We start from the raw sequence: 27500 nt of genomic DNA, 5'->3' as shown, positions 1-27500 counted from the left end.
TCTGATTGCTGTAAACATATAAATACTGCGGTGACACCCGTGCGTAATGACGCATGATGGATGCACTGGCGCTGCTAGAGGACTACGCGAATAGAAGGATTAGGAGGGAACGACTGTTCAGAGACCACGAAGATTTCCTGGCCCGTGATGATGACTGGCTAATAAGCAGATTTAGATTCCCTAGAGCCGTGCTCTTGGATCTATGTGCTGAACTGGGTCTAGCATTAGACAGACCAACCCGACGGAACTGCGCCATCCCGGTACAAATACAGGTACTAACCACTCTAGGGTTTCTGGTAACCAGCTGTTACCAACGGGAATTAGCCAACAGGTATGTGTTTGATATGATTAACAATATGTAATGTTTGCCTTTCTGCCTAAAGCCCCTTTTAGGAATAATATAATTCTGTTAAATTCTATCCTTAGGTCTGGAATATCGCAGCTGTCCCTAAGTGCAATAATGCCTGCCATCTTGGATGGCATCATTAATATGAGTAGTCAGGTTTCCTTACACTGTGGGAGAACGAACCAATATTAAAAGGCAAATTGCAGCAATCTCCGGTTTCCCAAATGTAATTGGTGTAATTGACTGCACTCATATAGTAAGAACTCATAAGGGCTCCATATGAAAAAGAATTTGTCTACGTTAATCAAAAGTGTGTGCATTCAATTAACGTCCAAGTCATATGTGACTCCAACATGGTCCTGATGAATAGAGTAGCACGATGGCCTGGCTCGACACATGACTCCTTTATCCTGACACATAGCAGTGTAGGGAACAGACAACAGGCAGGCGCTGTGCGTAATGGCTGGCTTCTTGGCAAGTTAATAAACAACATATTGTAGAAATTCTAACCATTCAAGCCTGATGTACTCTTCCGTTATAACCTGCAGGTGACAGTGGCTACCCCCTCAGGTGCTGGCTTCTCACCCCGTTTCCAAATCCGCAGAGGAAATGTACTATAATGCTGGACACACTCGTTTGTGCGCACTCAGTTTTGGAGCGTGCCATCGGCCTCCTCAAATGCCGATGGTGGTCTTTAGGTGCCTTGTGTCAGATTTTTGTACCACCTGACAAAAGTCTGCAAGTTCATCAGTGCGTGTGGCATTCTGCACAACATGGCACTGAGGATTGGCATTCCTCTCCCTCTCCCAAGCATGAGGACCCTGACCAACAGCCCCCTCCCCAACAATCAATCAATCAATCAGATTTTATTTGTATAGCACTTTTCATACAAGCAAATGTAACACAAAGTGTTTCACACAAAACAATAACCCCCCCCCCCACAAAAAAATAAAAGTACAGGCAAATTTTATGAAAGTATAGACAAGTTTAAAACTGAGTTAGTAAAATAAATATAAGTGTCATAAACACTAATTAAAAGTAACAACAGAGCAAAATATATAAAACACACACACACACACACTATGAATTTAGCTGTGTAGGCTGTTTTAAAAAGTAAGGTTTTTAACCTGCTTTTAAAGAGATACTTGCATCAAAATCCGACTTTTCCTGTTGTTAATCATGTAAGGAGTGTGGATGTGATTGATGAGACAAATGGTAGCCCTAAAATCATATTTATGGCCAGACGAGAGATATCGGCGGCTGAGTAACTGATTTCCAGTTGGCGAAAATGTGGTAACTTGCCGCTTCACGAATTACTATTAGCATAAAGGGCGTGTCCGTAGCAGGACGCTATTAAAGCGGCGACGCCCCCCGCCCCGCTTCCTTATTAGTTCGAGTTGAAGTTGGTTTTGATGAGGCTTTATTATCAATCTTGCTAGCCGTATTGCTATCCATCCATCTATCTATCTGCTGCCGCTGAGCGCTCGAAGGAATACGGCTGTAATGGCTGAGTAACATATTCGTGAGATCACACACACTTGGTTCCCCGAGAATTGAGGCTATTTGGTTTTCCAGCGGCGTGAGCTCAGATGTGCCCTTGCCCCCACCAGTAGCACACACGCTCTGACAGTGGGATGCAATTCTTTTTTCTTTTGCCTCCACCTTCAGATCTGACCACCTTTTTTAAATTTCTGGTACTGTCCTCTCTGCCGCAGTCACTGCATTAACTGCAGCAGTATCATGTTGCCACTCACTGCATTTTCTTTAGTTTGTGACCCCACTGCTGAGGCCACCAAACAATATCTGCTTTCTGACCTCCACCTCACCCACAAGCACCTCGATTTCTGTCAGAAAATTCCTTTTCTTCGTCTTCCTCTCGGTTGTTGCCATGATTCACCATAACATACTATTGATTAGCAGGTTCATTTATATTCATCAGCATTCATGTGGTGCTTTGGACTGACCATATATGGTTGAATTTGGGCATGTAGAGGGCGGGATATGAGGCTGATACAGGTGTGCACATTTCCGGGTGGATTGTGATTAATAAAGGGAAGACTGCCTGCAGGTGTGTGTATGCAGTTTTATAAGTCCGATTTTTTTTTTGTGCACACACTTTTAGTAAGGATCCTACACACTGTTTTATAAATGAGACCCCTGATCATCTGCTGATTATAATACCATCCCACCTACTGTAGGCAGGTATGTTTCTTACCTTAGTCTTGAGGTTCAACTGGGAATGCTTTGAGAAGTAGCCAAGCATTATATCGATGACCTCTTTCTCTTCCTGCTCACGATCCATGCAGGAGCTGCCTGTGACATTTGGGACATACGTGCCATTCTCCAAGTCCTTGTATAGGGACATCAATGCCTCATGGTTTTTCTGCAAGCAGACAAACACACCATGCTAGCCTCTGAGAGGCATGCAACACTGCCCTGGAAATCTCAGGGTACAAGTGATGGAAATCTATGTTAGGTTTTCAGGTGTTATGGTTGAACAAGCCTACTTGCCCTTTATTTTTTTCAAACTATTGTGTTACCTTGGAGTCATGGCTCTCTTCAGCCTTGACTGCATGTCCCTCCTTCACCATGATGTCGGCCACACTTACACTGGTCTTGTCCCTGTTGATAAGCAGCTCCACACACATGATGCCATGCAGAATGGAGTACAGCACCACATTAAGTGATTGGCCCCTCACCAGTGTGATGAAACAATCACGAGCACCGCTGCTCCACTGGTTCCCAAAGATCATGGATTGGGCTGAGGGCTGCATACCTGCAATATGGAACTCATGCGCCTGGAGCCCAAGAACAGGGAGTGTTATGTGGTAGTATCAACTCAATAGGGGCAATTTAATTGTGCATGTTTTGTCTTAAAGGAGCTATAGGCGGCTGCCGATCTTATTATATCTCGACAGTAATCGATAGTACTAAAAAAAATAAGACATTTGAGAAAAAAATCCATCGTTCCTGTAAGGAGCAGGAGCTAAAACAACAACATCCAATCAAACAAACGACCAAGTCAAATGATTGGAATGAGCGAGCTGTCTATCAAACCCTCAGTGACACACGCATTTGTTATGTGGTCAAGCTACTGCAGCAGTCAGTTTTCGACAAAATTTTCAATAGTAACATGCTTGCTTGACAGCTGTGAGTGCTAACAATAGATATGTTCGTTGTTTATGTTCATTATAATAATAAAACTAGTTTTCTCTTACGTGTGTGACATCCATTCGGTACAGCTAATTCGGTGTTGCTCAGAATGATGCTTGACTCAGGTGAAATGCTTTTGCTTCAATCTGCTGGTGTCTGGTGTGTGCATGTGTTTTCGGGGCGTGGCTTTGGAGGCATCCTGATGCTTTCTGATTGGTAAGGGCAGTGTCGAATTCGGTTTAAGGATTTGAAAACATTTCTAAATTCTGCCCAAAATCAACTTTCACCTAATGCTCCTTTAAATTATCCCTTGCAATGGTGGTTATACCTGGAATGGGTGTGACAGGAGGTCAGAAGGAACCCTCCTCAGGCTGCTGCAGATAACTAGTTTGGTAATGCCTAGGTCCACAAAGAACACCTACAATACACAAAATATACTGAATCACAAGTTTCATATATATAATATACACACACACACACACACACTTAATAATAATAATAAATTAAACTTATATAGTGCTTTTCTAACACTCAAAGTCGCTTTACAATAAACAAGACAACAGATAAACACAACACAGATATACAGGGGTGGATGGTAAGGGGGTTACGAGAGGGAGAAGCAGCAGCCACACATGATGCCAGCAGTCCTCTCCCATTTAAAACACATACGAAAGGACAAGAAAAACAAAAAAACAACAGCACTTGCTTGCTGGTAGTCCATAGAGTCCGATGATAACATCCCTCCTCATTAACGGTGTGTTCTTTGATGACTTTAGAGTCCAATTCTTGATCCACAGGTTTTATTATACGTTGGGCATATGAAGTCTGAGTTAAAGGGGGCAGGCATGGTTGTGTCTCTCCTTATTCTTTTCTGTTGTTTTTTCACATTCCTCTCCATTTCCAGCTGTTCTATACCTCTGTGGCAGATCTCCCGCCAGTTGGAACGGTTGATGGCAGCTTGCTCTAGTCTCAAGGAGTCGATACAATACTTCTTCAGCAATGTTTTTCGCTGGTCTTTGTATCGTTTCTTCTGACCACCTGCGGATCGGCGGCACAGATGACGCTTTCCATACAGGACTTGACGTGGCAGGCCTTCTTGAGGCATCCTGATGACATTCCCAAGCCAGCGCAGTTGGTGTTCAGTGACTGTGGCTTCTATACTCTTGCAGTTTGTCCCAGCAAGAATCTGAGCTTTGGGAACACAGTCACGTCATGTGATCCCCATGATTCGCTGCAGACACTTTACGATGTGGAATCGCTCCAGGAACCTTAGGTGGAGGCTGTATGTGACCCAGGCTTCACAGCTGTATAGCAGAGTTGTGATGCAGATGGCTTTGTAAATGGCGATTAGGTGTGGAGGTATTTGTTTTGAAAGACCTTACATTGGAGTTTGCCGAAGGCTACAGAGGCTTGTTTGATTCTATTGTTAATTTTGTGATCACAGTGTTGCAGCCCCCAGAAAGGATGCTGCCTGGGTATTTGAAAGATGGAACAACTGAGAGTGGTTGGTGTTCTATAGTGAAGACAGGCATAGTGGGTGGGGGGCTAGACCTCCATTGGCATAACACCTCAGTCTTGGTGGCGTTTACTGATAGACCCAGCCTGTTTTAGGCGGCATTCACAAGTGTGGCAAAGATGGTTTAGCAGGTCTTCTGGTGTGTGAGCTACAACAGCGCAGTCATCAGCATACCGCAACTCAAGGACCTGCACTGCTGACAACTTGGCAGTTGCCTGGAATCTTCGAATGTTGAAGAGGTTTTCATCTAGCCTAAAGTCTATTGAGATTTGGAAATCTCAATAGATGCTTTCCAAATTTTTACGAAAAAGCTTTGTGACACATATATGCGGAAAATGTTGAAGAGTACCAGTGCCAGCACACACCCCTGCCTCACTCCAGTGCATACACTAAAGGGCGCCAGTTACTGTCCTCCTATGGCCACCTGTGTCACCATTCCATCATGGAACTGTGACAGAATGTTCACAAATTTGCTCAGACAGCCAAACTTTCTCAAGATTTTCCAAAGTAGCTCGCAATTCACAGTGTCAAAAGCTTTGGAGAGGTCAAGAAAAGCCATGAAAAGGTCCTGATGTTGTTCGTGGCACTTTTCTTGTAGCTGTATTACTGTAAAAATCATATCCACATACACACACACACACACACTACTACTACTACTACTTTCCGCTGCTCCTTTTAGGGGTCGCCACAGTGGATCATCTGTTTCCATTTCTTCCTGTCCTCTGCGTCTTCCTCTGTCACACCAGCCATCTGCATATCCTCCCTCACCACATCCATAAACCTCCTCTTCCTCTTTTCCTCTTCCCTGGCAGCTCCATATTCAGCATCCTTCTCCCAATATACCCTGGATCTCTCCTCACACATGTCCAAGCCATCTCAAACTTGCCTCTCTTGCTTTGTCTCCAAACCGTCCTACCTGAGCTGTCCCTTTAATACAGCGGTGGCTGTTTATACAGGTTTTCATTCCAACCCGACTCCACACCAAGTGATTTCACTGATACATTCTTCCTCTTTGGTTAAACGGTTGCTAAACAGTGAAATCACCTGGTGTGGAGTCCGGCTGGAATGAAAACCTGCATATACATGGCTCTCAATGGCAAAAGGTTAGCCACCCTTGCTCTAATATAATCATTCCTAATCCTGTCCTTCTTCACTCCCAATGAAAATCTTAGCATCTTCAACTCTGCCACCTCCAGCTCCGCCTCCTGTCTTTTCGTCAGTGCCACTGTCTCCAAATTCTGCTGTTGCAAATCACTCATGACACTCTTCTCTACCCACTCCAACCTGCCTGCACTCTCTTCTTCACCTCTCTTCTGCACTCCCCATTACTTTGGATAGTTGACCCCAAGTATTTAAACTCATACGCCTTCGTCACTTCTACTACTTGCATCCTCACCATTCCACTGTCCTCGCCCTCATTCACGCATAGGTATTCCGACTTGGTCCTACTGACTTTCATTCCTCTTCTCTCCAGTGCATACCTCCACCTCTCCAGGCTCTCCTCAATCTGCACCCTACTCTCACTACAGATCCCAATGACATCCGCAAACATCATAGTCCACGGACACTCCTGCCTGATCTCGTCCGTCAACCTGTCCATCACCATTACAAACAAGAAAGGGCTCAGAGTCGATCCTTGATGTAATCCCACCTCCACCATGAACCCATCTGTCATTCCAACTGCACGCCTCACCATTGTCACACTTCCCTCATACATATCCTGCACCACTCCTACATACTTCTCGGCAACTCCCGACTTCCTCATACAATACCACACTTCCTCTCTCGGCACCCTGTCATGCTTTGTCTAAATCAATCAATCAATGAAGTTGCATTTTATATAGCGCTTTTCTTGCTGCAACAGCCACTCAAAGCGCTTTACATTTCTATAAATCCACAAAGACACAATGTAACTCCTTCTGGCCTTCTCTATACTTCTCAATCAACAGTCTCAAAGCAAACATCGCATCTGTAGTGCTCTTTCGTGGCATGAAACCATACTGCTGCTCGCTATCATCACCTCTCCTCTTAACCAAGCTACTATTACTCTTTCCCATATCTTCATGCTGTGGCTAATCAGCTTTATACCTCTGTAGCTGCTACAGTTCTGCACATCGCCCTTGTTCTTGAAAATCGGTACCAGTATGCTTCTTCGCCACTTCTCAGACATCCTCTCTCTTTCCAAGATTGTGTTAAACAATCCAGTTAAAAAGTCCACTGCCATCTCTCTTATACATCTCCATGCCTCCACAGGTATGTCATCAGGACCAACTGCCTTTCCGCTCTTCATCCTCTTCATAGCTGCCCTCACTTCCTCCTTACTAATCCACTGCACTTCCTGATTCACTATCCCCACATCAGCCAACCTTCTCTCTCTCTCTCTCTCTCTCTCTCTCTCTCATTTCCTTCATTCATCGGACCCTCAAAGTACTCCTTTCACCTTCTCAACACACTCTCCTCGCTTGTCAGCACATTTCCATCTCTATTCTTGATCGCCCTAACCTGCTGCACATCCTTCTCAGCTTGGTCCCTCTGTCTAGCCAATCAGTACAAGTCCTTTTCTCCTTTTGTGTCCAACCTCTCATACAACTCACCATACACCTTTTCCTCTGTCTTTGCCACCTCTTTGCTTTACGCTGCATCTACTTGTACTCCTGTCTACTTTCTTCATCTCTCTGACTATCCCACTTCTTCTTTGCCAACCCCTTCTTCTGTATACTTTGCTGTACTTCCTCATCCCACCACCAAGTCTCCTCGTCTTCCTTCCTCTGTCCTGATGACACACCAAGTACCTTTCTAGCTGTCTCCCTCACTGTTTCTGCAGTGCTTGTCCAGCCATCTGGCAACTCTCCACTACCACCCAGTGCCTGTCTTAACTCCTCCCTGAACTCCACACAACAGTCTTCCTTCTTCAGCTTCCACCATTTGATCTTCGGCTCTGTCTTCACTCACTTCCTCTTCTTGGTCTCCAAAGTCATCCTACAAACCACCATCCGATGCTGCCTAGCTATGTTCTCCGCTGTCACCACCTTGCAGTCTCCAATCTCTTTCAGATCATGCCTTCTACACAAGATATAGTCCACCTGTGTGCACTTTCCTCCACTCTTATACATCACCGTGTCTTCCTCCCTCTACACGGCCAAAAATATGTAGCCTACCGAACATCACACGCAAGTGCTTGTTTAACATCTCATTCCAAAACCATGGGCATTAATGGTAAAATGGTAAATGGACTGCATTTATATAGCGCTTTTCTGGTCTACCGAGCACTCAAAGTGCTTTACAATGTATGGCTCACATTCACCCATTCACACACACATTCATACACTGATGGCGGAGGCTGCCATGCAAGGCGCCAACCTGCTCATCAGGAGCAGTTAGGGTTTCGGTGTCTTGCTCAAGGACACTTCGACACGCTCTCTTGGAATTGAAGCAGCAATCTCCGATTAGTAGACAACCCGCTGTACCGCCTGAGCCATGCTGCCCAATATGGAGTTGGTACCCCCTTTGCCGCTATAACAGCCTCCACTCTTCTGGGAAGGCTTGATTTTGGAACATGGCTACTGGGATTCACTCCCATTCAGCCACAAGAGCATAAGTGAGGTCGGGCACTGATGTTGTGAAGAAGGCCTGGGTCACAGCCATTTCATCCCAAAGGTTTTGTATGGGTTTGAGGTCAGGGCTCTGTGCAGGCCAGTCAAGTTCTTCCACACCAAACACGGCAAACCATTTCTCTATGGACCTCGCTTTGTGCATGGGGCCAGTGTCATGCTGACACAGGAAAGGGCCTTCCCCAAACTGTTGACACAAAGTTAGAAGCACACATTTCTCTAAAACATCATTGTCTGCTGTAGCATTAAGATTCCCCCTCACTGGAACAAAAGGGCCCAGCCCAAACCATGAAATACAGCCTCAGACCATTATTCCTCCTCCACCAAACTTTACAGTTGGCACTATGCATTCAGGCAGGTATTGTTCTCCTGGCATCCAGCAAACCCAGATTTGTCCCTCAGACTGCCAGATATTGAAGTGTGATTCATCATTCCAGAGAACGTGTTTCCACTGCTCCAGAGTCCAATGGCGGTGTGCTTTACACCACTCCAGCTACACTTGGCATCTTAGGCTTGTGTGCAGCTGCTCGGTCATGGAAACCAATTTCATGAAGCTCCCGACAAACAGTTCTTTTGCTGACGTTGCTTCCAGAGGAAGTTTAGAACTCGGTAGTCAGTGTTGCAACCAAAGACGGACTTTGTTTTCAAGCTACGCATTTCAGCACTTTGCGGTCCTGTTCTGTGAGCTTGTGTGGCCTACCACGTCACAGCTGAGCTGTTGTTCTTCCTAATGTTTCCACTTCACAATAACAGCACTTACAGTTGACCGGGGCAGATCTTGCAGGACAGAAATCTGACCAAGTGACTTGCTGGAAAAGTGGCATCCTATTACAGTGCCACGTTGAAAGTCACTGAACTCTTCAATATGACCCATTCTAAAGTCAATGTTTGTCTATGGTGATTATATGGCTGTATGCTTGATTTTATGCATCTACCAGCAATGGGTGTGGCTGAAATAGCCAAATCCACTCATTAGAAGGGGTGTCAAAACAATTTTTGACCATATAGTGTATATAGTATAAGTTTAATAAATCATACACTGGTGCATTGCTATGACTTGCAATATCTATTATCAGATTTCATTTACAAGCTGTTGATAAGTGATTAGTCCATATTCCTGTATACACTGTTTAAGCTGATTATCCTCTCCATTGTCCAGGGCCACTTTCTGAGAGGACCAATAAAATACACTTAAATTCCAATATCGCCAATATTATAAGCAACCCGTGGTAAGGAGTGGAAAAATCAGGGCAAAAGTACCATAACAACATTCCTGTGATCGTGAATGATCATCAAGAGAGGTGCTAGGAAAGTAAATGAGGAAAAAAAGGTAAAGAAAGAGGTAGAAGGAAGTTTTGATTTAATCGAAAATATATATGTGGAAAGGAGTGAGAAAGTGGAGGAGGAGATGCAAGATGCAAAATATGACATGATTCTGTGAGAAATGGGTGCTGTGAGCTACTGTTTGAAAAGAATGGGTTTTCTTTGTATGGGCAGTATCTACCTCTACTGTGTTTTGATGTATGTGCAAGATCTTGGCACGGTAGTAGAGGGACTGCTCATTACTCTCCGAATAGGGAGCCAGGCACAGCAGGTTGGGGGAGAGGAGCACACCAAGAGTTAGCAGCTCATGCATGTTAATTTTGGCTGTGAGATGGCGCTGCTTCTCCATGCTGGCCTCATCTGCCTGGAAGGCCCAGAAGTGACCAACGTCCACTACCTACAGCATAGCACACAGATGCAATAAGAGAACATACATCCTTCAATGCTTCAACATACCTTCCTATCACTGTAACACCTACTGGAGAGCTTTTATTTGGGGAAAATGTGGTGACAAAACTTTCATTTTTTCTTGTTCGTATGTACATTTAGGATTTTTTCCTTTCTGAAAATGTCTGAAGGCAATGCCTCTGACAAAGGTAGCGGTGCTGGACCAAGTTAAATCTAGAACACTGACCTCTGTTATTTTGATGACAAACAAAGGGCTGGGAGGTAGCTTGTCTGGGTCAATGGTTCTGCTCAGCATTCCCACTGGGCAGACAGAGTAGTTCTGGAAGTCCACATTCACCCTTAACAGCAACAATGCACAAGGAGTAAGAAAAAAGTGCTAGGGCTTGAAAAATGTGGGCGGATTACATAAACTACATATTCCATAAACATGCTCTCTCTCCTTTAATGTAGAAAGTGGTTTAAGAAACTGTAATACTATTAGTACCCCTGCTAGCATTACTACTACTACTACTATTAATAATACTATAACTACTACTTTACTACTAAGTCTCTGGGCAATATAATGCTTCATTTGTACACACACACACACACACACACACTCTCTAGAAGACAGGAAGAGATGGAAACGGATGATCCACTGTGGTGACCCCTAATGGGAGCAGCCTAAAGTAGTAGTAATAATAATAATAACTACTAACATTTTATAATAACTACACAAATGAAGCATTAGTTAAGTATTAGTAACTACAGAATTCATCATTTGTAAAGCAAGATGCACAAATGGTTAGTGAATGTGTTTATAAATACTTATTAATACTGCAATTCACAGTTAATTCATGCACAAATCTACATCTAAACAGTTTGTTAATCGACTTCTGGGAAGATTGCAGAGAGTAGCAGCGTAGATAACTTACTCTCTCAAGTCGGTCAAAATAATCTCACAAATTACATGCAACTCGACAGATAAAAGTAAATGATGAATAGGGAAAACAAGCGAATAAGTCTGAAAAACAAAAAGCAAGACAAAACTGAAGAACAACCTGTAAGTGAAGAAATCTCCGAATACAGTACTGACGCTAGCGAACATGAGGGAGACGCAACAGATAAAATGGATGTACAAGACCAGGCGGTGACAATGCGGGCTGGGTTTGCTATTATCAGCAAGGACATAAAAAAGCTCAAACAAGAGCTACGACATGAGCTAACTACATTTAAAGACGAACTGAAGAGAGAGATGAAGGAAGAAATCGGTAATCTCGGACAAGAATCAGATCATAAACTCACCGAAAATAACAACGAACTACAGACACAAAAAGTGAGCATCACCGAAGCCCAGTCACGCATATCAGGACTGGAAGAGTGGAGAACGGAGGCAGATAATAGTGTCGGTGATGTGGGATCAGACACATCAGATGTGGGAGATGATGATTGATCTTGAAGGGAGATCAACAAAAATAATATCCGAACTCTGATTTCAAATCCACCTGCTGCCATGTGGGTTGATGCCTCTTTAGGCAAAGGCTAGGGGAAGGTAACTCTGAATTCAAATCCCCGGGCACAGTCTACCCAGCTGTCAGTACCCGGAAAGGGTAAACCATTCCCCGGGCACTGCACGGCGGCTGCTCACCGGTCCTAGCTACAAAGCTAGGATGGGTTATAAGTGATAAATATTTTTTTAAGTCCCTCTTTGAAGTCATAGCTGTAGAAACAGAGGGAATATTAATCTGTGGAGGAGATCTAAATGTTGTTATGAACCATAGTGTGGCTACAACAAGTCTCAAAAGAACCAAAAAGCAGATATCAAGATTCATAAATGTGTCATTGGAAGACATCCTCCCTCTTGGTCATATTCTCCGCCATTTCAACTTGGACTTCCACTGTTATGCTGATGACACCCAGATATACCTCAGCACCAAATCCCCTCACAATCCACCCCTCTCTCACATCGACTCCTGTCTGTCTGCAGTTAAAGTCTGGATGCAGCAAATCCTCCTCAAACTCAACAGTGACAATACTGAACTCCTCTTCATTGTCTCCAAGTCCACTCTCAGCCAAATCAACAACCTTGCACTCACCATCGATGGCACTACTGTCTCCCCTTCCCCCCAGGCACGCAACCTTGGTGTGATCCTTGATCCTACCCTCTCCCTTGAGCCACATATCCGCCAAATGGTCAAATCCTCCTTCTACCACCTTTGCAACATTGCAAAAATAATAGTCCAGAGGCTTGGCGCACTTTTTTAGGCGAATCGTTACGGAGCGGACAAAAGCGCCAAACTTTGCACGAGGCTACCTTAGGACCAACTAAAGGATTTAAGCCTAGCAGCCCCACACAGATATTTGAAATATCCATACAAAACACAAAAGTTGTTTTTTTATATAAAAAAATAGTTTTCTTGAGTCATAAAAAGAACATAGGTGGTAAATTGTTCTTTTTTTGTCCACCTAAGAAGATGAATCTGATTTTAATTTGTCCACTGGCTATCAAACTTCCCAAATGATTTGTAAAATAGAGTACCAAGACACCTGGTACCTGTACACCCCCCATAAAGTCCTGCACAGTATAGGCGGAATTAAAAAAAAAAAAGAAGAAAAAGTATCCTATGTTTATGTAAAGGGCTCTCTTCATTTTGGTTTGAGATTTAAGCATCAAGTTGTTCACATTCACAACTACTGTGTCACTATAAATTTACAACAACAGATGGCGCTAAATAAAATAAGTCTAACTGTAAAAATGAGTTTTTCCCTGATGCCAGAACTCAGAACCCAGAACATGAGCATGCATGCTCCCAGCATGCAGTAGAGCCTCACGCAGAGCTGCAATCAAACAAGTATACATAATTCAGGTAAATAACATACTAGTAATTCATTAACAATGAGCTTTATGTAGCTAAACAGAGCATAGGGAAAATTGATTAGCTAGGCTACTTACATTAGACAGCTAATGTTAGCACAGAGGTCTGTGTTTTTGCAGCTAGCAACTAGCCAGGTTAATGTTAGCTAGCTAGCTAGATAATGTTAGCTAGTCTAATCTAGAATACAATTAATTGTTGGACACCCACCAAAAGTCATTTAATATAGCTCTGATATGATATATAAGAACTGTACATGTGCCATGATTGCATTATCTTGGTTAATTTGTTCCATTATTTGTATGACAGTCTGTGAGGCCTCAAGATGAAAGTGAACTTAGCCAGAAAGCCAGAACTCAGAATGCTCATAATGCAGTAGAGCCTCACACAGAGCTGCAACCCAACAAGTGTACATAATTCAGGTAAATAACACAATAGTAATTCATTAACAATGAGCTATTTGTTGCTAAACAGAGTGAAAGCTAAGTTGATTGCATTTTCTTGATTAATTTGTTCAATTTTTTTGTGTGACAGTTTGTGAGCCATGGAACTGAACTGGGATTGCTGTATCATTTGCCAGAAGGACACTGCTGAACCCTTGAGATGTCCCTTGAGAGGCCCTGGGACAAGTAATGATAATAAAATAGATGCCTACAGTTCATTTCTGACTAATGTAGAGCAATTCCGTGCCATTGATGCTCTTCCAACTGAACTCTATTTTGGGGATGGTCAAACTGCAAGCAATTTTGCATCACATTCTGCTTCATGGCACAAATCTTGTCACCTGAAATTCAACAATTTTAAGCCGGCAAAACAGAAGAGACTGCACAATCCTGATGACTCTGAAGGGAAAAAGCAAGTTAAGCGCCAAAGACTAGAAATTCAAAAATGCTTCTTCTGTGAGAGTGGCACAGATCAAGGTGCTCCCCATGAAGTGTCAACATTTGATGCTGATAAGAAGATCCGAACCATGATCACTGAACTAAATGACACTAAGCTTATGACCAGGATAGTTGGAGGAGATTTAATGGCAATGGAGGCAAAATAACATTTGCCATGCCTGACCAAGTTTAGAAATCGCCACCGAAGTCTCACTTGGAAGTCATCTCCAGAAAACACTGATGAAAAAATGAATGAGTCTCGAGCTTTCATAGAACTGATCAACTACATTGAGAAATCTGTGGACTCTGGAGTTCTTCTCTTCAAGCTGTCTGAGATCCATTCTCTGTATGTGAGTCGCCTTGAGAAGCTGCAGATCAAGAAACTAGTCAAGAAGACCAGGCTCAAGGATCATTTACTTGAACACTCGCCAGAGGCACGAGCACAGTGTGATGGGAAGAACACACTTCTCGTTTTCAAGGAAGGAATAAAAAATATGTTAAAGGAAGCTCTAAACAAGCGTAATTTTGATGAAGATGCTCTTATTCTGGCAAAAGCAGCAAAGATGATCGGAAACGACATAATCAACCATTCAGGCTTCCAATTCACTGGCTCCTTCTCCGAAAAATGTCAGGAAAACGCACTACCTTCAAGTCTCAAGTCTCGTCTCCATGGTGCTGAATGGTTCCAACATAAAACATCAAGACAAATGTGACTCTCAGGTTTGCCTCACCATTGGACAGTGCATCGTGTACCATACAAAGAAAAGGGCAGTGAAGACCAGACACACTCTGGAACGTGAACCACCACTATTCGAGTGAGCTCACTGTTCAAGTGAGCACATTCGATACCTATGCAGATGAGGTTTTCATCCCTTACCTGCAGAAGCAGCTGCAGGATACCAAGCGATTGGATGTTGTATGGGACACATACATCTCAGACAGTTTGAAAGAGTCCACCCGTGAAAAGAGAAGACAAGGTGCTCACAGGAAAGTGTCGGGCCCAACCAAGCTCCTAGGCAATTGGATGGATTTTCTTCGTGACCCAATCAACAAGAAGGAGCTGTTGGACTTTTTGACATCCAGGATTGAAGAGTTCAGCTGGCCACCAACCAAAGCTTTGCACGTCACATCAGGGCAAGCTGTCATCTTTTGGTTGCAGTAGCATGAACTGTTGCAATCATGAGGAAGCAGACACCAGGATTGTGGTTCATGTACAACATGCACTGGAGCAAAGAGCAAAAACTCTTGTGCGTACTGTGGACACTGATGTTATAGTGATCCTTGCAAGCGTCTTCCATGATTTAGTGGTGCTTCAACCCTTGACTGACATCTGGGTGGCTTTTGGCATGGGCAAAAAATACCAATTTTACCACATCAACGACATCTGCAAAAGCCTGGGGGAGCCCAAACTCGAGATCTGCCTATGTTTCATGCGTATTCAGGTTGTGACACAACATCTGCATTCAATGGAAAAGGTAAGAAGTCAGCTTGGTGGTCCTGGCAAGCCTATGATGATGCAACAGAAACATTTGTCTATCTGGCAAAGCATCCCTTCCAGCAACTAGATGTTGACTGCGAGCAGTTCCAGAAGCTTGAAAGACTGACTGTAATCCTATATGACAAATCCAGTCCTTTGAGCTCCATCAACCATAAAAGAAAGGAACTCTTCTGTCAAGAGAATCGGTCAATGGAGAAACTACCTCCCACTCAAGATGCCCTACTGCAGCATATGAAACGGGCAGTGTATGAAGCAGGAATCTGGGCAACCAGCACACAACCCCAGCATGTGATTCCCTCTCCACAGGGCAATGGATGGACCAAGGAATTGGGGTCATGGGTGCCAGTTTGGCTGACCATTCCAGAGGTCTCCAGAGCATGCAGAGAGCTTATCAAATGCTCTTGTAAAGGGGACTGTAGCACCTGCAAATGCAGCAATGCAAATTTGGACTGTTCACCACTTTGTAAATGCAACTGTAACAAATAGGCACCAAGTACAGTAACGCACAACACTACACCAAGTTTTCACATTATGATGCATGTTTGTTTGAATTTATTGTTGCATTAAAGGTATTATTGATTATACTTCATGTTCTGGGTCTTTAATAATGTTAAAGAAGTCAACTTTATCAGATTTGGACGTAATTTGGTCATTTTATGATGCATATACGGCTGGATTTTACTAGGCGAATTTTCATGATATTGATAGTCTTGCAATTTACTATTTTAAATAGATACTTGCCGGGGGCTCCTAGGCAAAAATTCAATAACTGACCCTAAGGAAACATCATGCAAAAAAATGGCGCTTTGTCCGCTCCGTAACGATCATGTCACTAAGCCACTGGACTATAAGACCCTCTCTCACACGCCCTGCTGCTGAGATACTGATCCATGCCTTCATCTCCTCCCGCCTTGATTACTGCAACTCACTCCTTTATGGCATCAGTGCTAGCTCTATCAAGAGACTCCAGTTAGTCCAGAACGCATCCGCCTGACTTTTAACTTTCACCAAATCCTGGCACTACACCATCCCAGTCCACTGGCTACCCATCTCCCACCGGATCAATTACAAACTCCTGGTTCTTACATATAAAGCCCTTCACAAATTGCCCCCCCCCATACCTCACCGATCTCCTCTCCCCCTACCAACCCTCTCGGTTCCTCAGATCCACCTCAGCCTCCCTTCTCTATACCCCCAGGTCCAACCTCCGCGGCTTTGGTGACCGAGCCTTCTCCAGAGCAGCTCCCAGGCTGTGGAACTCACTTCCCCAAATCATTAGAGACTCAGAATCCCTCTCACTCTTCCAATCCCGTCTCAAGACACACCTTTTCTCCATTGCCTTCTCGTGCCCCCCCGTCCGCTCATAGACCCCTGGTCTGGGGCAGGCTGGGGACTGAGCGCTTGACCTGCATCTGTGATTTATGATGTTTGTTTTTCTTTCCCTTTATATCTGTCCAAGCCAGAGAGCACTGCTGGCGTCGTCTGTGGCTGCCGCTTCTCCCTCTCGTAGCCCTCCTTCCCATCCACCCCGTATGTCTGTGTTATAGTCCATGGGCCAGAGCCCAAAATTTCCTATTTCGGTACACTCAAGGTAGCAAAACTTACTTATAATTTTTGAAAGGATCCATGTCTGTAGATGATATTTTGGTATGATAACCATTCCTGAGTGGCAGCTGTATCACAGTTATCAGCTCATGAAGTTAACCACCCCCTAAAGTAAATTGCATTTTAGACGCTGGTGCATATCCTGGTTTAGCCTCATGGTCAGGACATTTTTCAATGTTCTATAATATTGTCTTTGGTATCATTTTAAAGGGGACCTTCTTAGCTTTCATTCAAGCCCTGTTGTGGATATTTCTCACAAATATAGAGGTCACTTGAGCTCTTCAACCCGTCAATAACACACATCTTTCTGCAATGTTCGCCTAAATTATATACTTTCTTTTAGCCCTGTGGCATCTAGGAATATCAGGGACACAAAACACAAAAACTGGAATACTCACAGGACTGTAAAGATTCAGGAAATGTATAATATACCCATACTATTTCATTGTGTGAGGTGATTGTGAACCTTAAATTAGAAGGGCATTATTACTAAGAAACTAACTAGACCAAAGCCAGTTAGTCCATGGGTCAGACCAGATATCGATATCACCCAAGGTGACACAACTTCACTGGTGCCATTTTATTTGGTACACTAACAGAAGTAAATTAATAATACATGATAACCTTTCCAAATGAGCAGCTATTTCATTTTTCTTTCAGGAAACCTGTTTCTGTGCCTCTCACGATTGTGTATTTGCCCAGATTTTTACAAATATAGCATTTCAACACCCCTGGTACTGATTAGCCTAGCTTAAACTCTGGGACAGTTCTTAGTTGGCCAACAACCAAGGATAACCAGTACTGTGTACTTCCATTCATTGTGCTAAGCTAGGCTAACGTGCAGCCAGATAGCTTTCTACTAAACACATATAGAGGAAACTGGTATCTATCTTCTTGTCTCACTCTGGAGAAGATTGTAAGCTAATTTCCCATAATGTCAGCATGTTCTTTTAATGTATATATTAATATGATTAGTTAAAGTGGCTACGAGGAACTTTCATCTTGTGTTGATTTTAGCGGCCTCATGTGGACAAAATACAGCTGTTGCATAGCAACTAGGTAATGTATCTATTTGTGGCTATGTAAGATAAATAATGGTAATATGACGCTGGTGAAGCAAAGTAAACTTTGTTTTAGTAGTGTTCATACACCTAAGTTACATGTATTTGTTTGTATGTGGCAGGTGAAAACTGACTGAATATGGCCACTGGTGAACAAGCAAGTTTTTACCCAATACCAAAGCGCCCACGGGTGGAGTGCATTATCCACTGTTCTGATGATACAGATAAGCTGGTTTCACTACAAAGTGTCGACTCATGGAGAACTCTGCTCAGGGCAGCTCAGATACGAAATCATGCACCAGTTTTGAAACTGGCAAAAGACATTCCTGAGGGACAGATTCCAGCAATCTACTACCACAGAAAGTGTCGCAGTATCTTCACTATGAAGCAAATTCTTGATGGCCTCCTTGCAAAAGAAAAGAAAAGTTGTGTCTCTGCTGAAGAGAAACAATCTAAGAGAGTAGCTCGACATGCTCCAAGTACATCTAGGACTTATGATGCAGAGTGCATATTTTGTCAGAAAACCAGCAAATATTCCAAGAGACAGAATACGAGAGAAGTACTGCTGCAGTGTCGAGAACTGCGAGCTGATGCAAAGATCAGGAGTGCAGCCACAAAGAAAAGGGCCAGCAGAATCCTTGCCATTGTGAGTAGAGACCTTGTAGCAGCTGAAGGGCACTACCACAGGTCATGCTATAGACTTTACACCAAAGAAGAGGTTTCCAAAGGAGAAGTTGCCAGCAATGAAGATGATGATGCTGCAGCCCAGTATGAAGCTGCTGTGAATAAGGCATACAATGAGCTGTTCCTCTTCATCAGGATGGAGCTTTTTGGCAATCCTCAAGTGATGACAATGACTGATCTCTCTTCTAGACTGGTAGCTTCAATGAACCCCCAAGGCATTGCCCAAGTCAAGGAATCAACCAAGAAGCACATAAGGCGAAACCTGGAGAGTGAGTTTGCTGAAGCCTTGCAGATATTCCCTGATGAGAAAGGAAAATTCCTCCTCTATCCCGATAACTTGTCCACGAGGGAACTTGCCAAAGAAAATCAAGTCTCTCAAAAGGGAGCTGCAGACCCTGAAAAGTGTCAGTGCACAAGATGTTATAGCCAAAGCAGCCATCAAATTGAGAGCAGACATTAAAAGTCAAGATGTTCCTCAAACCTGGTCGCCTGAAGTCAAACCAGAAGCAGAATGTCCTACCATTCCAGAGTCGCTCATTATCTTCCTGTACTCTCTACTCACAGGCTCAAATGATCCTGATCATGCATCCCAGAGAGTGCAGTGCCTTCTGCAGTCATTTGGCCATGACATAGTATATGCAGTGACATGTGGAAATACCAAGCCTTCCAAGCACATTGTTCTGCCATTCAGTGTCAAATCGTTGACAGGAAATGTAGAGTTGATAAACATCCTCAACCGACTTGGTCACAGTGTGTCCTATTCACAGATGGAAGAGATCAACACTGCCCTGTGTCTCCAGAAACTCATCATCAGGGAGTGGCATTGCCCTTCCAGCTAACATCCATCCTGGCATATTCACAACTTTAGCCTGGGACAATATCGACCGTCTTGAAGAAACTGTCAGTGGTGAGGGAACATCTCACAGAGTCAATGGGACTGCTGTGCAAGCAAAGCCAGTCAACCCACTTCCTGTCCAACCCATGCCCACTGTTCCCAAAACAAAGAAGAGAAGCATTGATGGACCCCCACCAATGTTACCAACTTACAATGCTGGACAACGGGTAGGGCCACCACAAAGCAAAAAGTCAGATGCCGATACTGCAGCCAATACTAAGCTTGCCAGAGAGAAAAACCTTCTTTGGGTCCTAGCACGCATGTCACAACAAGAAGAACAGTCAGTCAGCAGCTGGACAGGCTTCAACATCCTGACTCGAGGAGAGATGACGGTCATCCCCGACAATATAGGCTATCTGCCTACCATCAATGCTCCAGCGACACAAATGTCTACTGTCAACGAGGTGCTTAACCAGTCACTGAGCATCATGCAGTGCTTAGGCCTGAGGAAGATTGTCTGTGTCTTTGACCAAGCCCTGTATGCGAAGGCTGTCGAGATCACATGGAAACACCATGACAAGTTCCATGATATCATCGTTAGGCTTGGGGTATTCCACACCATCTGCACACTGCTGGCAATAATAGGAAAGCGTTTCCAAGATGCTGGACTCAAAGACCTCTGCATTGAGTCTGGCATGATTGCAGAAGGCTCAATTGCTGGTGTTATGGATGGCCGCAAGTACAACAGGGCAGTGCGACTACACAAGCTCCTGTATGAGGCTCTCATGCGACTGACCTTGAATGGTTTCCTGTCCTGGTTGGAAGAAACTCACAGGAATGACATGGTTCACCTGAATGAGACACTGAAGACCATTGACAGCCTTGGGAAAGAAGTCTCACGCCATGCTTTGAAGGAGGTCCTCGAGAACAGCTCTTGTACACGCATCATGGATCTATTTGAAGTCTACCGTGAGTTCCTTAGAGGTGGAAACGGCAGCCTCTCGAACTTCTGGATGTCCTATTTGGACATGGTTGAAATCTTGTTGGGGCTCATCCGCGCATCCAGAGAGGGAGACTGGATGCTACACTTGGCTAGCATTCGAGCAATGATCCCATGGTGCTTTGCTTATGACAGGATGAATTATGCACGCTACCTCCCCTACTACTACGCCCAGATGTCTGAGCTGCCCATCACACACCCAGATGTGTACACAGAATTCATGGAAGGAGGCTTCTCAGTCCAACTGGGCTCCACCAATCCCTTTGGCCGAATCCCTGTTGACCAAGCTATAGAAGAAACGGTGAACAAAGACACCCAAACAGCTGGAGGGACAAAGGGATTCAGCTTGAAGCCAGGAGCTGTGACCAAATATTATCTCACAGCTGAGTATAGAAGCATGTACCTCAGACAGCTGAGAGACCTGACAGGTCAAGGCAGGTGCAAATGGTCTCATCCAGATCTACAGAGTCCAAGGATCAAGAGAGATGAAGCAGATGTCCAGTCTCTCATGGACCTTATGGAGAATAACTGGCTCAATCCTATGTCCCCTGATGAGATTGATTTGGTTAGCCTCTCCACTGGCAACATGGCTCCACCTGATGTGACCATAGATCTCTTGAGAGCTCTTGAGAAAGGAGAAGAGGCCTACCAAGCATTCCAGCAAACAAGGTTAGATGCAGACCCACCACCTGTGAAATTCCACGACAAGATGACCAAGCAAAGTCTGAAAACATTCTCCAATGTCAGCACAAAACAAGCTCATGGAAAGAAAGCACAGGATGTGGTTCTGAAGGCAGATAGAAACCTTTTCAGTCACATGATCCTGGTGGCTGAAAGCAGGAAGGTGAATCTGAAGGATGTCCTTGCCTACCCATTGGGCCCACTACCATGGGCACTGGCAAATGCTGATGGGTCCTTGCGAAAAACAAACAAGGCTGCACTTGCCAGAGAGCTTGAAAAGAATGTATCTCCTGCAGAAGACATCCCAATCCCATCTACTTCCATCATTGATGGGATGAGCCTGGTCCAAAAAATGAATGGCAACAACAAAACCTTTGCACAGGTGGCAGAGTCAGCCTTGACCCAGGTCCTCCATGAGGGAGCACAGAGTGGGAGGATTGATGTTGTTTTTGATGTCTATCACCAGACTTCGATCAAAGATGCTGAACGACTGAACCGGGGTGGAGACATCACTCTCCAGTACAAGAATCTTGCAGGGGGACACCACATCCAGCAGTCGAGAAAATTTCTGTGCAGTTCCTCCAACAAGATCAGTCTCATCAAGTTTCTGGTGGAAGAGTGGAAACTCCCACGATACAGAGCTATGCTGCATGGCAAGGTGTTGTACATGACCTGTGAGGAAACCTGCTACAAGTTGACAGAAGATGGATGTGAGGAAGTAGCAGAACTGCACTCCACACATGAAGAAGCTGACACCCGTCTGCTCCTGCATGCATTGCATGCAGCAAATGCGGGCTCAAAGTCAGTTATCATCACAGCTGAGGACACTGATGTCATGGTGCTTTGTCTTGGCTTCCAGAAGGACATCACCTGTCCCATCTACCAGAAGTGTGGGACTCAGAACCGCACACGGTTTGTCGACATCACCAAACTGGCAAGTTCACTTGGAGACAGCATCTGTGACAGCCTAATTGGCTTACATGCCTTCACAGGCTGCGACACTGTCAGTGCATTCGCTGGTCGAGGGAAGCTGAATGCCCTGAAGATAGTGAGAAAGCACACTTCCTGCCAAGAGACTTTTAGTCAACTGGGACAGACATGGAATGTGAGTGATGAGCTGTTCCAGAAAATTGAGCAGTTCATCTGTCGGATGTATGTTGCTAATAGCAGCACTGCTGAGGTGAACAAACTGCGTTACCAGCTCTTCTGCACCAAAAGGGGAGAGGTTGAGTCCAGCCAGCTGCCACCATGTAGAGACTGTCTCTTTATGCATGTTCAACGAGCCAACTATCAGGCAGCAATATGGAAGTGCTGTCTGCAGGCTAACCCTGTGTTGCCAAGCCCTACTGAGTATGGATGTACAGACGATGAAGGCAAGCTGGCCATTTACTGGATGCGCTCCCCACCTGCACCAGATGTGGTCTTGGAAATGCTAACATGCAAGTGTGTGCATTCATGCAAAAGGCCAAGCTGCATGTGCCTGTTAAATGGACTTCCATGCACAGACATGTGCAGGTTACAGACCTGCAGTAACCAAAAACAGCAGGATGGTCCAGAACTGGACTTTGAACTTGGGGAGTCAGATGATGAGAGAAACGAGCAGTTTGATGAATGACAGTGTGATGATTCTGATGGTATTACTGTGGTAGTAGTCTATTGATGCACAGGATGTTGATTCTGGACTTGGTTACCCGCAGCTTGATAACAATAATGTAACCACATTCACATATTCCCATTACCCTACCCATTACCATTACATATACCCACTAATGATATGGGATTACATGTATCATTGACTAAGTATACACTACCGTTCAAAAGTTTGGGATCACCCAAACAATTTTGTGTTTTCCATGAAAAGTCACACTTATTCACCACCATATGTTGTGAAATGAATAGAAAATAGAGTCAAGACATTGACAAGGTTAGAAATAATGATTTGTATTTGAAATAAGATTTTTTTTACATCAAACTTTGCTTTCGTCAAAGAATCCTCCATTTGCAGCAATTACAGCATTGCAGACCTTTGGCATTCTAGCTGTTAATTTGTTGAGGTAATCTGGAGAAATTGCACCCCACGCTTCCAGAAGCAGCTCCCACAAGTTGGATTGGTTGGATGGGCACTTCTTTGAGCAGATTGAGTTTCTGGAGCATCACATTTGTGGGGTCAATTAAACGCTCAAAATGGCCAGAAAAAGAGAACTTTCATCTGAAACTCGACAGTCTATTCTTGTTCTTAGAAATGAAGGCTATTCCATGCGAGAAATTGCTAAGAAATTGAAGATTTCCTACACCAGTGTGTACTACTCCCTTCAGAGGACAGCACAAACAGGCTCTAACAGGTACTATTTAATGAAGATGCCAGTTGGGGACCTGTGAGGCGTCTGTTTCTCAAACTAGAGACTCTAATGTACTTATCTTCTTGCTCAGTTGTGCAACGCGGCCTCCCACTTCTTTTTCTACTCTGGTTAGAGCCTGTTTGTGCTGTCCTCTGAAGGGAGTAGTACACACCGGTGTAGGAAATCTTCAATTTCTTAGCAATTTCTCGCATGGAATAGCCTTCATTTCTAAGAACAAGAATAGACTGTCGAGTTTCAGATGAAAGTTCTCTTTTTCTGGCCATTTTGAGCGTTTAATTGACCCCACAAATGTGATGCTCCAGAAACTCAATCTGCTCAAAGAAGTGCCCATCCAACCAATCCAACTTGTGGGAGCTGCTTCTGGAAGCGTGGGGTGCAATTTCTCCAGATTACCTCAACAAATTAACAGCTAGAATGCCAAAGGTCTGCAATGCTGTAATTGCTGCAAATGGAGGATTCTTTGACGAAAGCAAAGTTTGATGTAAAAAAAATCTTATTTCAAATACAAATCATTATTTCTAACCTTGTCAATGTCTTGACTCTATTTTCTATTCATTTCACAACATATGGTGGTGAATAAGTGTGACTTTTCATGGAAAACACAAAATTGTTTGGGTGATCCCAAACTTTTGAACGGTAGTGTATGTAATTGTCAATGTTGTTTAAAATATTAAAATAGTTCATTACCTCACTATGGTATTCCTTTTTATCATGTATTTTGATTGTGTATTTAAACAAATGTATAGAGACCAGTTTGTGACCTAACTGGCTTTGGTCTAGTTCTCATTTAAGGCTCACAATCACCTCACACAATGAAATAGTATGGGTATATTATACATTTCCTGAATCTTTACAGTCCTGTGAGTATTCCAGTTTTTGTGTTTTGTGTCCCTGATATTCCTAGATGCCACAGGGCTAAAAGAAAGTATATAGTTTAGGCGAACATTGCAGAAAGATGTGTTATTGACGGGTTGAAGAGCTCAAGTGACCTCTATATTTGTGAGAAATATCCACAACAGGGCTTGAATGAAAGCTAAGAAGGTCCCCTTTAAAATGATACCAAAGACAATATTATAGAACATTGAAAAATGTCCTGACCATGAGGCTAAACCAGGATATGCACCAGCATCTAAAATGCAATTTAGTTTAGCGGGTGGTTAACTTCATGAGCTGATAACTGTGATACAGCTGCCACTCAGGAATGGTTATCATACCAAAATATCATCTACAGACATGGATCCTTTCAAAAATTATAAGTAAGTTTTGCCACCTTGAGTGTACCGAAATATCGTCTGGCCCATGGACTAGTGCTAACCACTGCGCCACCGTGCCAGGGACAGGATAATACCACGGTTTATCTGGGGAGGCAAAAAGCCTAGAGTTAGGTATAACACTCTCAAACTACCAAAAGATAGAGGGAGTATAGGTCTCCCAAACCTGAAAGAATACTTTTATGCTGCCCAGTTAAGATATATTTTGTGTTGGTGTAAACCGGATTACACAGCAAAGTGGGAAGAAATGGAAAAAGGTGGAGGTTATCCAATCCAGAATATAATTGGAGATAAAGATGCATATGACAACATTAAAAATCATATGAATTCAATTAAATTGTTTACTCTAGAATTATGGTTCAGAATAATAAAAAAAAGCACAGGATAAAGAAAGATATAGATTTGCTAAAGTGAGTTGCGTTTGATAGTAATTTTACACCAGCCAGGTATGACAAAGGATTCAAACGCGAAACCAAGGGAATCACAGCATGGTGCACATAGATAAGGATGTGGAGCTCGAGAGTTTCCAGAATATGAAAGATAAATATGGTTTGGCTGAACATGAATTCTGTTAGGTACCTACAAATGAGGGATTACTATAGAAAAGAAATCAAGATAGATTCCTCAATGGAAGTGAATCATGTGATCCAAATTATAATCGGTTCATACGAGGACATCAAAATTAGAATCATATCTGCACGATACCAAAAATTGAGGACAAATGAGTATTCAACTAAATATATAAAAGAAAAATGGATAACAGAGTTCAACACAAAAATTTCAGATGGCGATTGGCAAAATGTGGAAAATACATCAAACATCTACCAATTCACGGATATGGAGGGAATTCTCTTGGAAAAATGTGATCCTTTCCCCCCCCCCCCCCCAATCATGCCCAAATTCAAAGGTAAATATCTGAACACAAACCTACCATGCTGGAGAGAATGTGGAATATTAGACACAGACCACTCACATATATTTTAGAAATGCCACAAAATATAAATATTTTGGAAAATGGTACACAAAACTTTACAAAAGACACTAAGATACGATATCCCTATGAGTTACACGGTGCTTTATCTGTGTAATTTTACTGAAGGAAATGGATATCTGGTCAAAATACTGTTAATAGCTAATAAATAGGCTATTACAAGGAAATGGGGTTAAGTGGATCCCCCTACCCAGGATCAAGGGTTAGAGATAGTAGAGGAACTCTATATAATGAAAAAACTGACAAATTGCTTGAGATTACAAGAAGCACAACTAGGAGAAAAGTGGTTAGTGGCTGTCAATAAATCACAAATGTATGTAGGAGCAAGACCGTTTAAGGCCTTAAAAGTGAGCAATAAAATTTTAAAATCAATTCGGGAAAATAACAGGGAGCCTAGGGAGGCAAGCACAGGAGTGATATGGTCATGCCTCTTTGTCCCAGTAATGAGCTGAGCAGCGGTGTTTTGTACCAACTGTAGATGGTGGAGGGAGCTCGTGCTGATAGCCTAGTGAAGTGCATTACATACAATAGGCAGGCTGAGAATAGATAAAAGCATGTACAAAACCGGGGTCAGCATTGAATATTACCCCAAGATTGCTAGCAGCCTGCTTAAGACTACCTGACAGACCACCAAGATTAGTTACAAAATGGCTGATGGAATTTGGGAGACCAAACAGAATGACCTCAGACTTATCATCATTAAATTTAAGAAAATTTTCAGACATCCAGGATTTAATGACAGAGAGGCAAGTTGTGAGATTTGCTAGGGCATCAGGATCTGTGGGTTTTAGTGGCATGTATAACTGAGTGCTGTCAGCATAAAAATGGTAAAATACAATGATAAAATAAATATATAATGGCTGTTCCTGATTATGGAATCCCCAACTATTTATGTGGCTGGGGGAAAGGGGGACGAGGCGATGTCAGCTGTGGGTGTACACTATCCACACTGTGTGTTGAACTCGCCGACTGGGGACGTGGTGACCAAGCAAATGGGATTAACAACAATTCAGCATTTCTGGGTTTTGCTCAGATATTTCAGCAGGATGGATGTTGAAGGAGCTCCAGTATTACAGTTTAAAGACTGTCTTCTTTCTCTCCACAACACACTTGCTGACCCAAATACAGGTTTAATTAATTGGATTTGAAACTAATATATCCAAATTCTAGCTTTGATACATGGAGGGAAGTGGTCCATTAGAAGACAGGGATTAGTCACAATAGTCAGTTAGCTACATCATTACTGTAATGTCCAACTACCCGAGTCTGGATGATTGCTTTGATGAGTCAAACAGAGAGTGTAAGGTTATATCAAGGATCTGTGTAGAGGCTATGAGGAATGCAGTCTGTGGACGCAGAGGGACAGATGATCCAGTGTCGCAATCCCTAACAGGAGCAGCCGGAAGTAATAGTAGTAGTAGTAG

The 27500-nt window shown here is 43.5% G+C and overlaps 1 protein-coding gene across 1 annotated transcript in view; it reads right to left on the bottom strand.

The window, feature by feature from the left end:
* tdrd9 (tudor domain containing 9) overlaps nt 1-27500 on the bottom strand; it is a 121302-nt gene that overhangs the window by 2880 nt on the left and 90922 nt on the right. The window contains exons 31-35 of the mRNA XM_056295382.1: nt 10584-10695; nt 10131-10346; nt 3828-3917; nt 2887-3144; nt 2562-2729 (exon numbers count right to left, since the gene is read on the bottom strand). Coding sequence (XP_056151357.1) covers nt 2562-2729; nt 2887-3144; nt 3828-3917; nt 10131-10346; nt 10584-10695 — 844 coding nt within the window. The remainder of the gene's footprint in view (nt 1-2561; nt 2730-2886; nt 3145-3827; nt 3918-10130; nt 10347-10583; nt 10696-27500) is intronic.

The sequence above is a fragment of the Lampris incognitus genome, chromosome 16, assembly GCF_029633865.1.
Source record: "Lampris incognitus isolate fLamInc1 chromosome 16, fLamInc1.hap2, whole genome shotgun sequence".
NCBI lineage: Eukaryota > Metazoa > Chordata > Actinopteri > Lampriformes > Lampridae > Lampris > Lampris incognitus.
The sequence above is the reverse complement of the archived record's forward strand: the minus strand, read 5'-3'. Positions and strand labels throughout refer to the sequence as shown.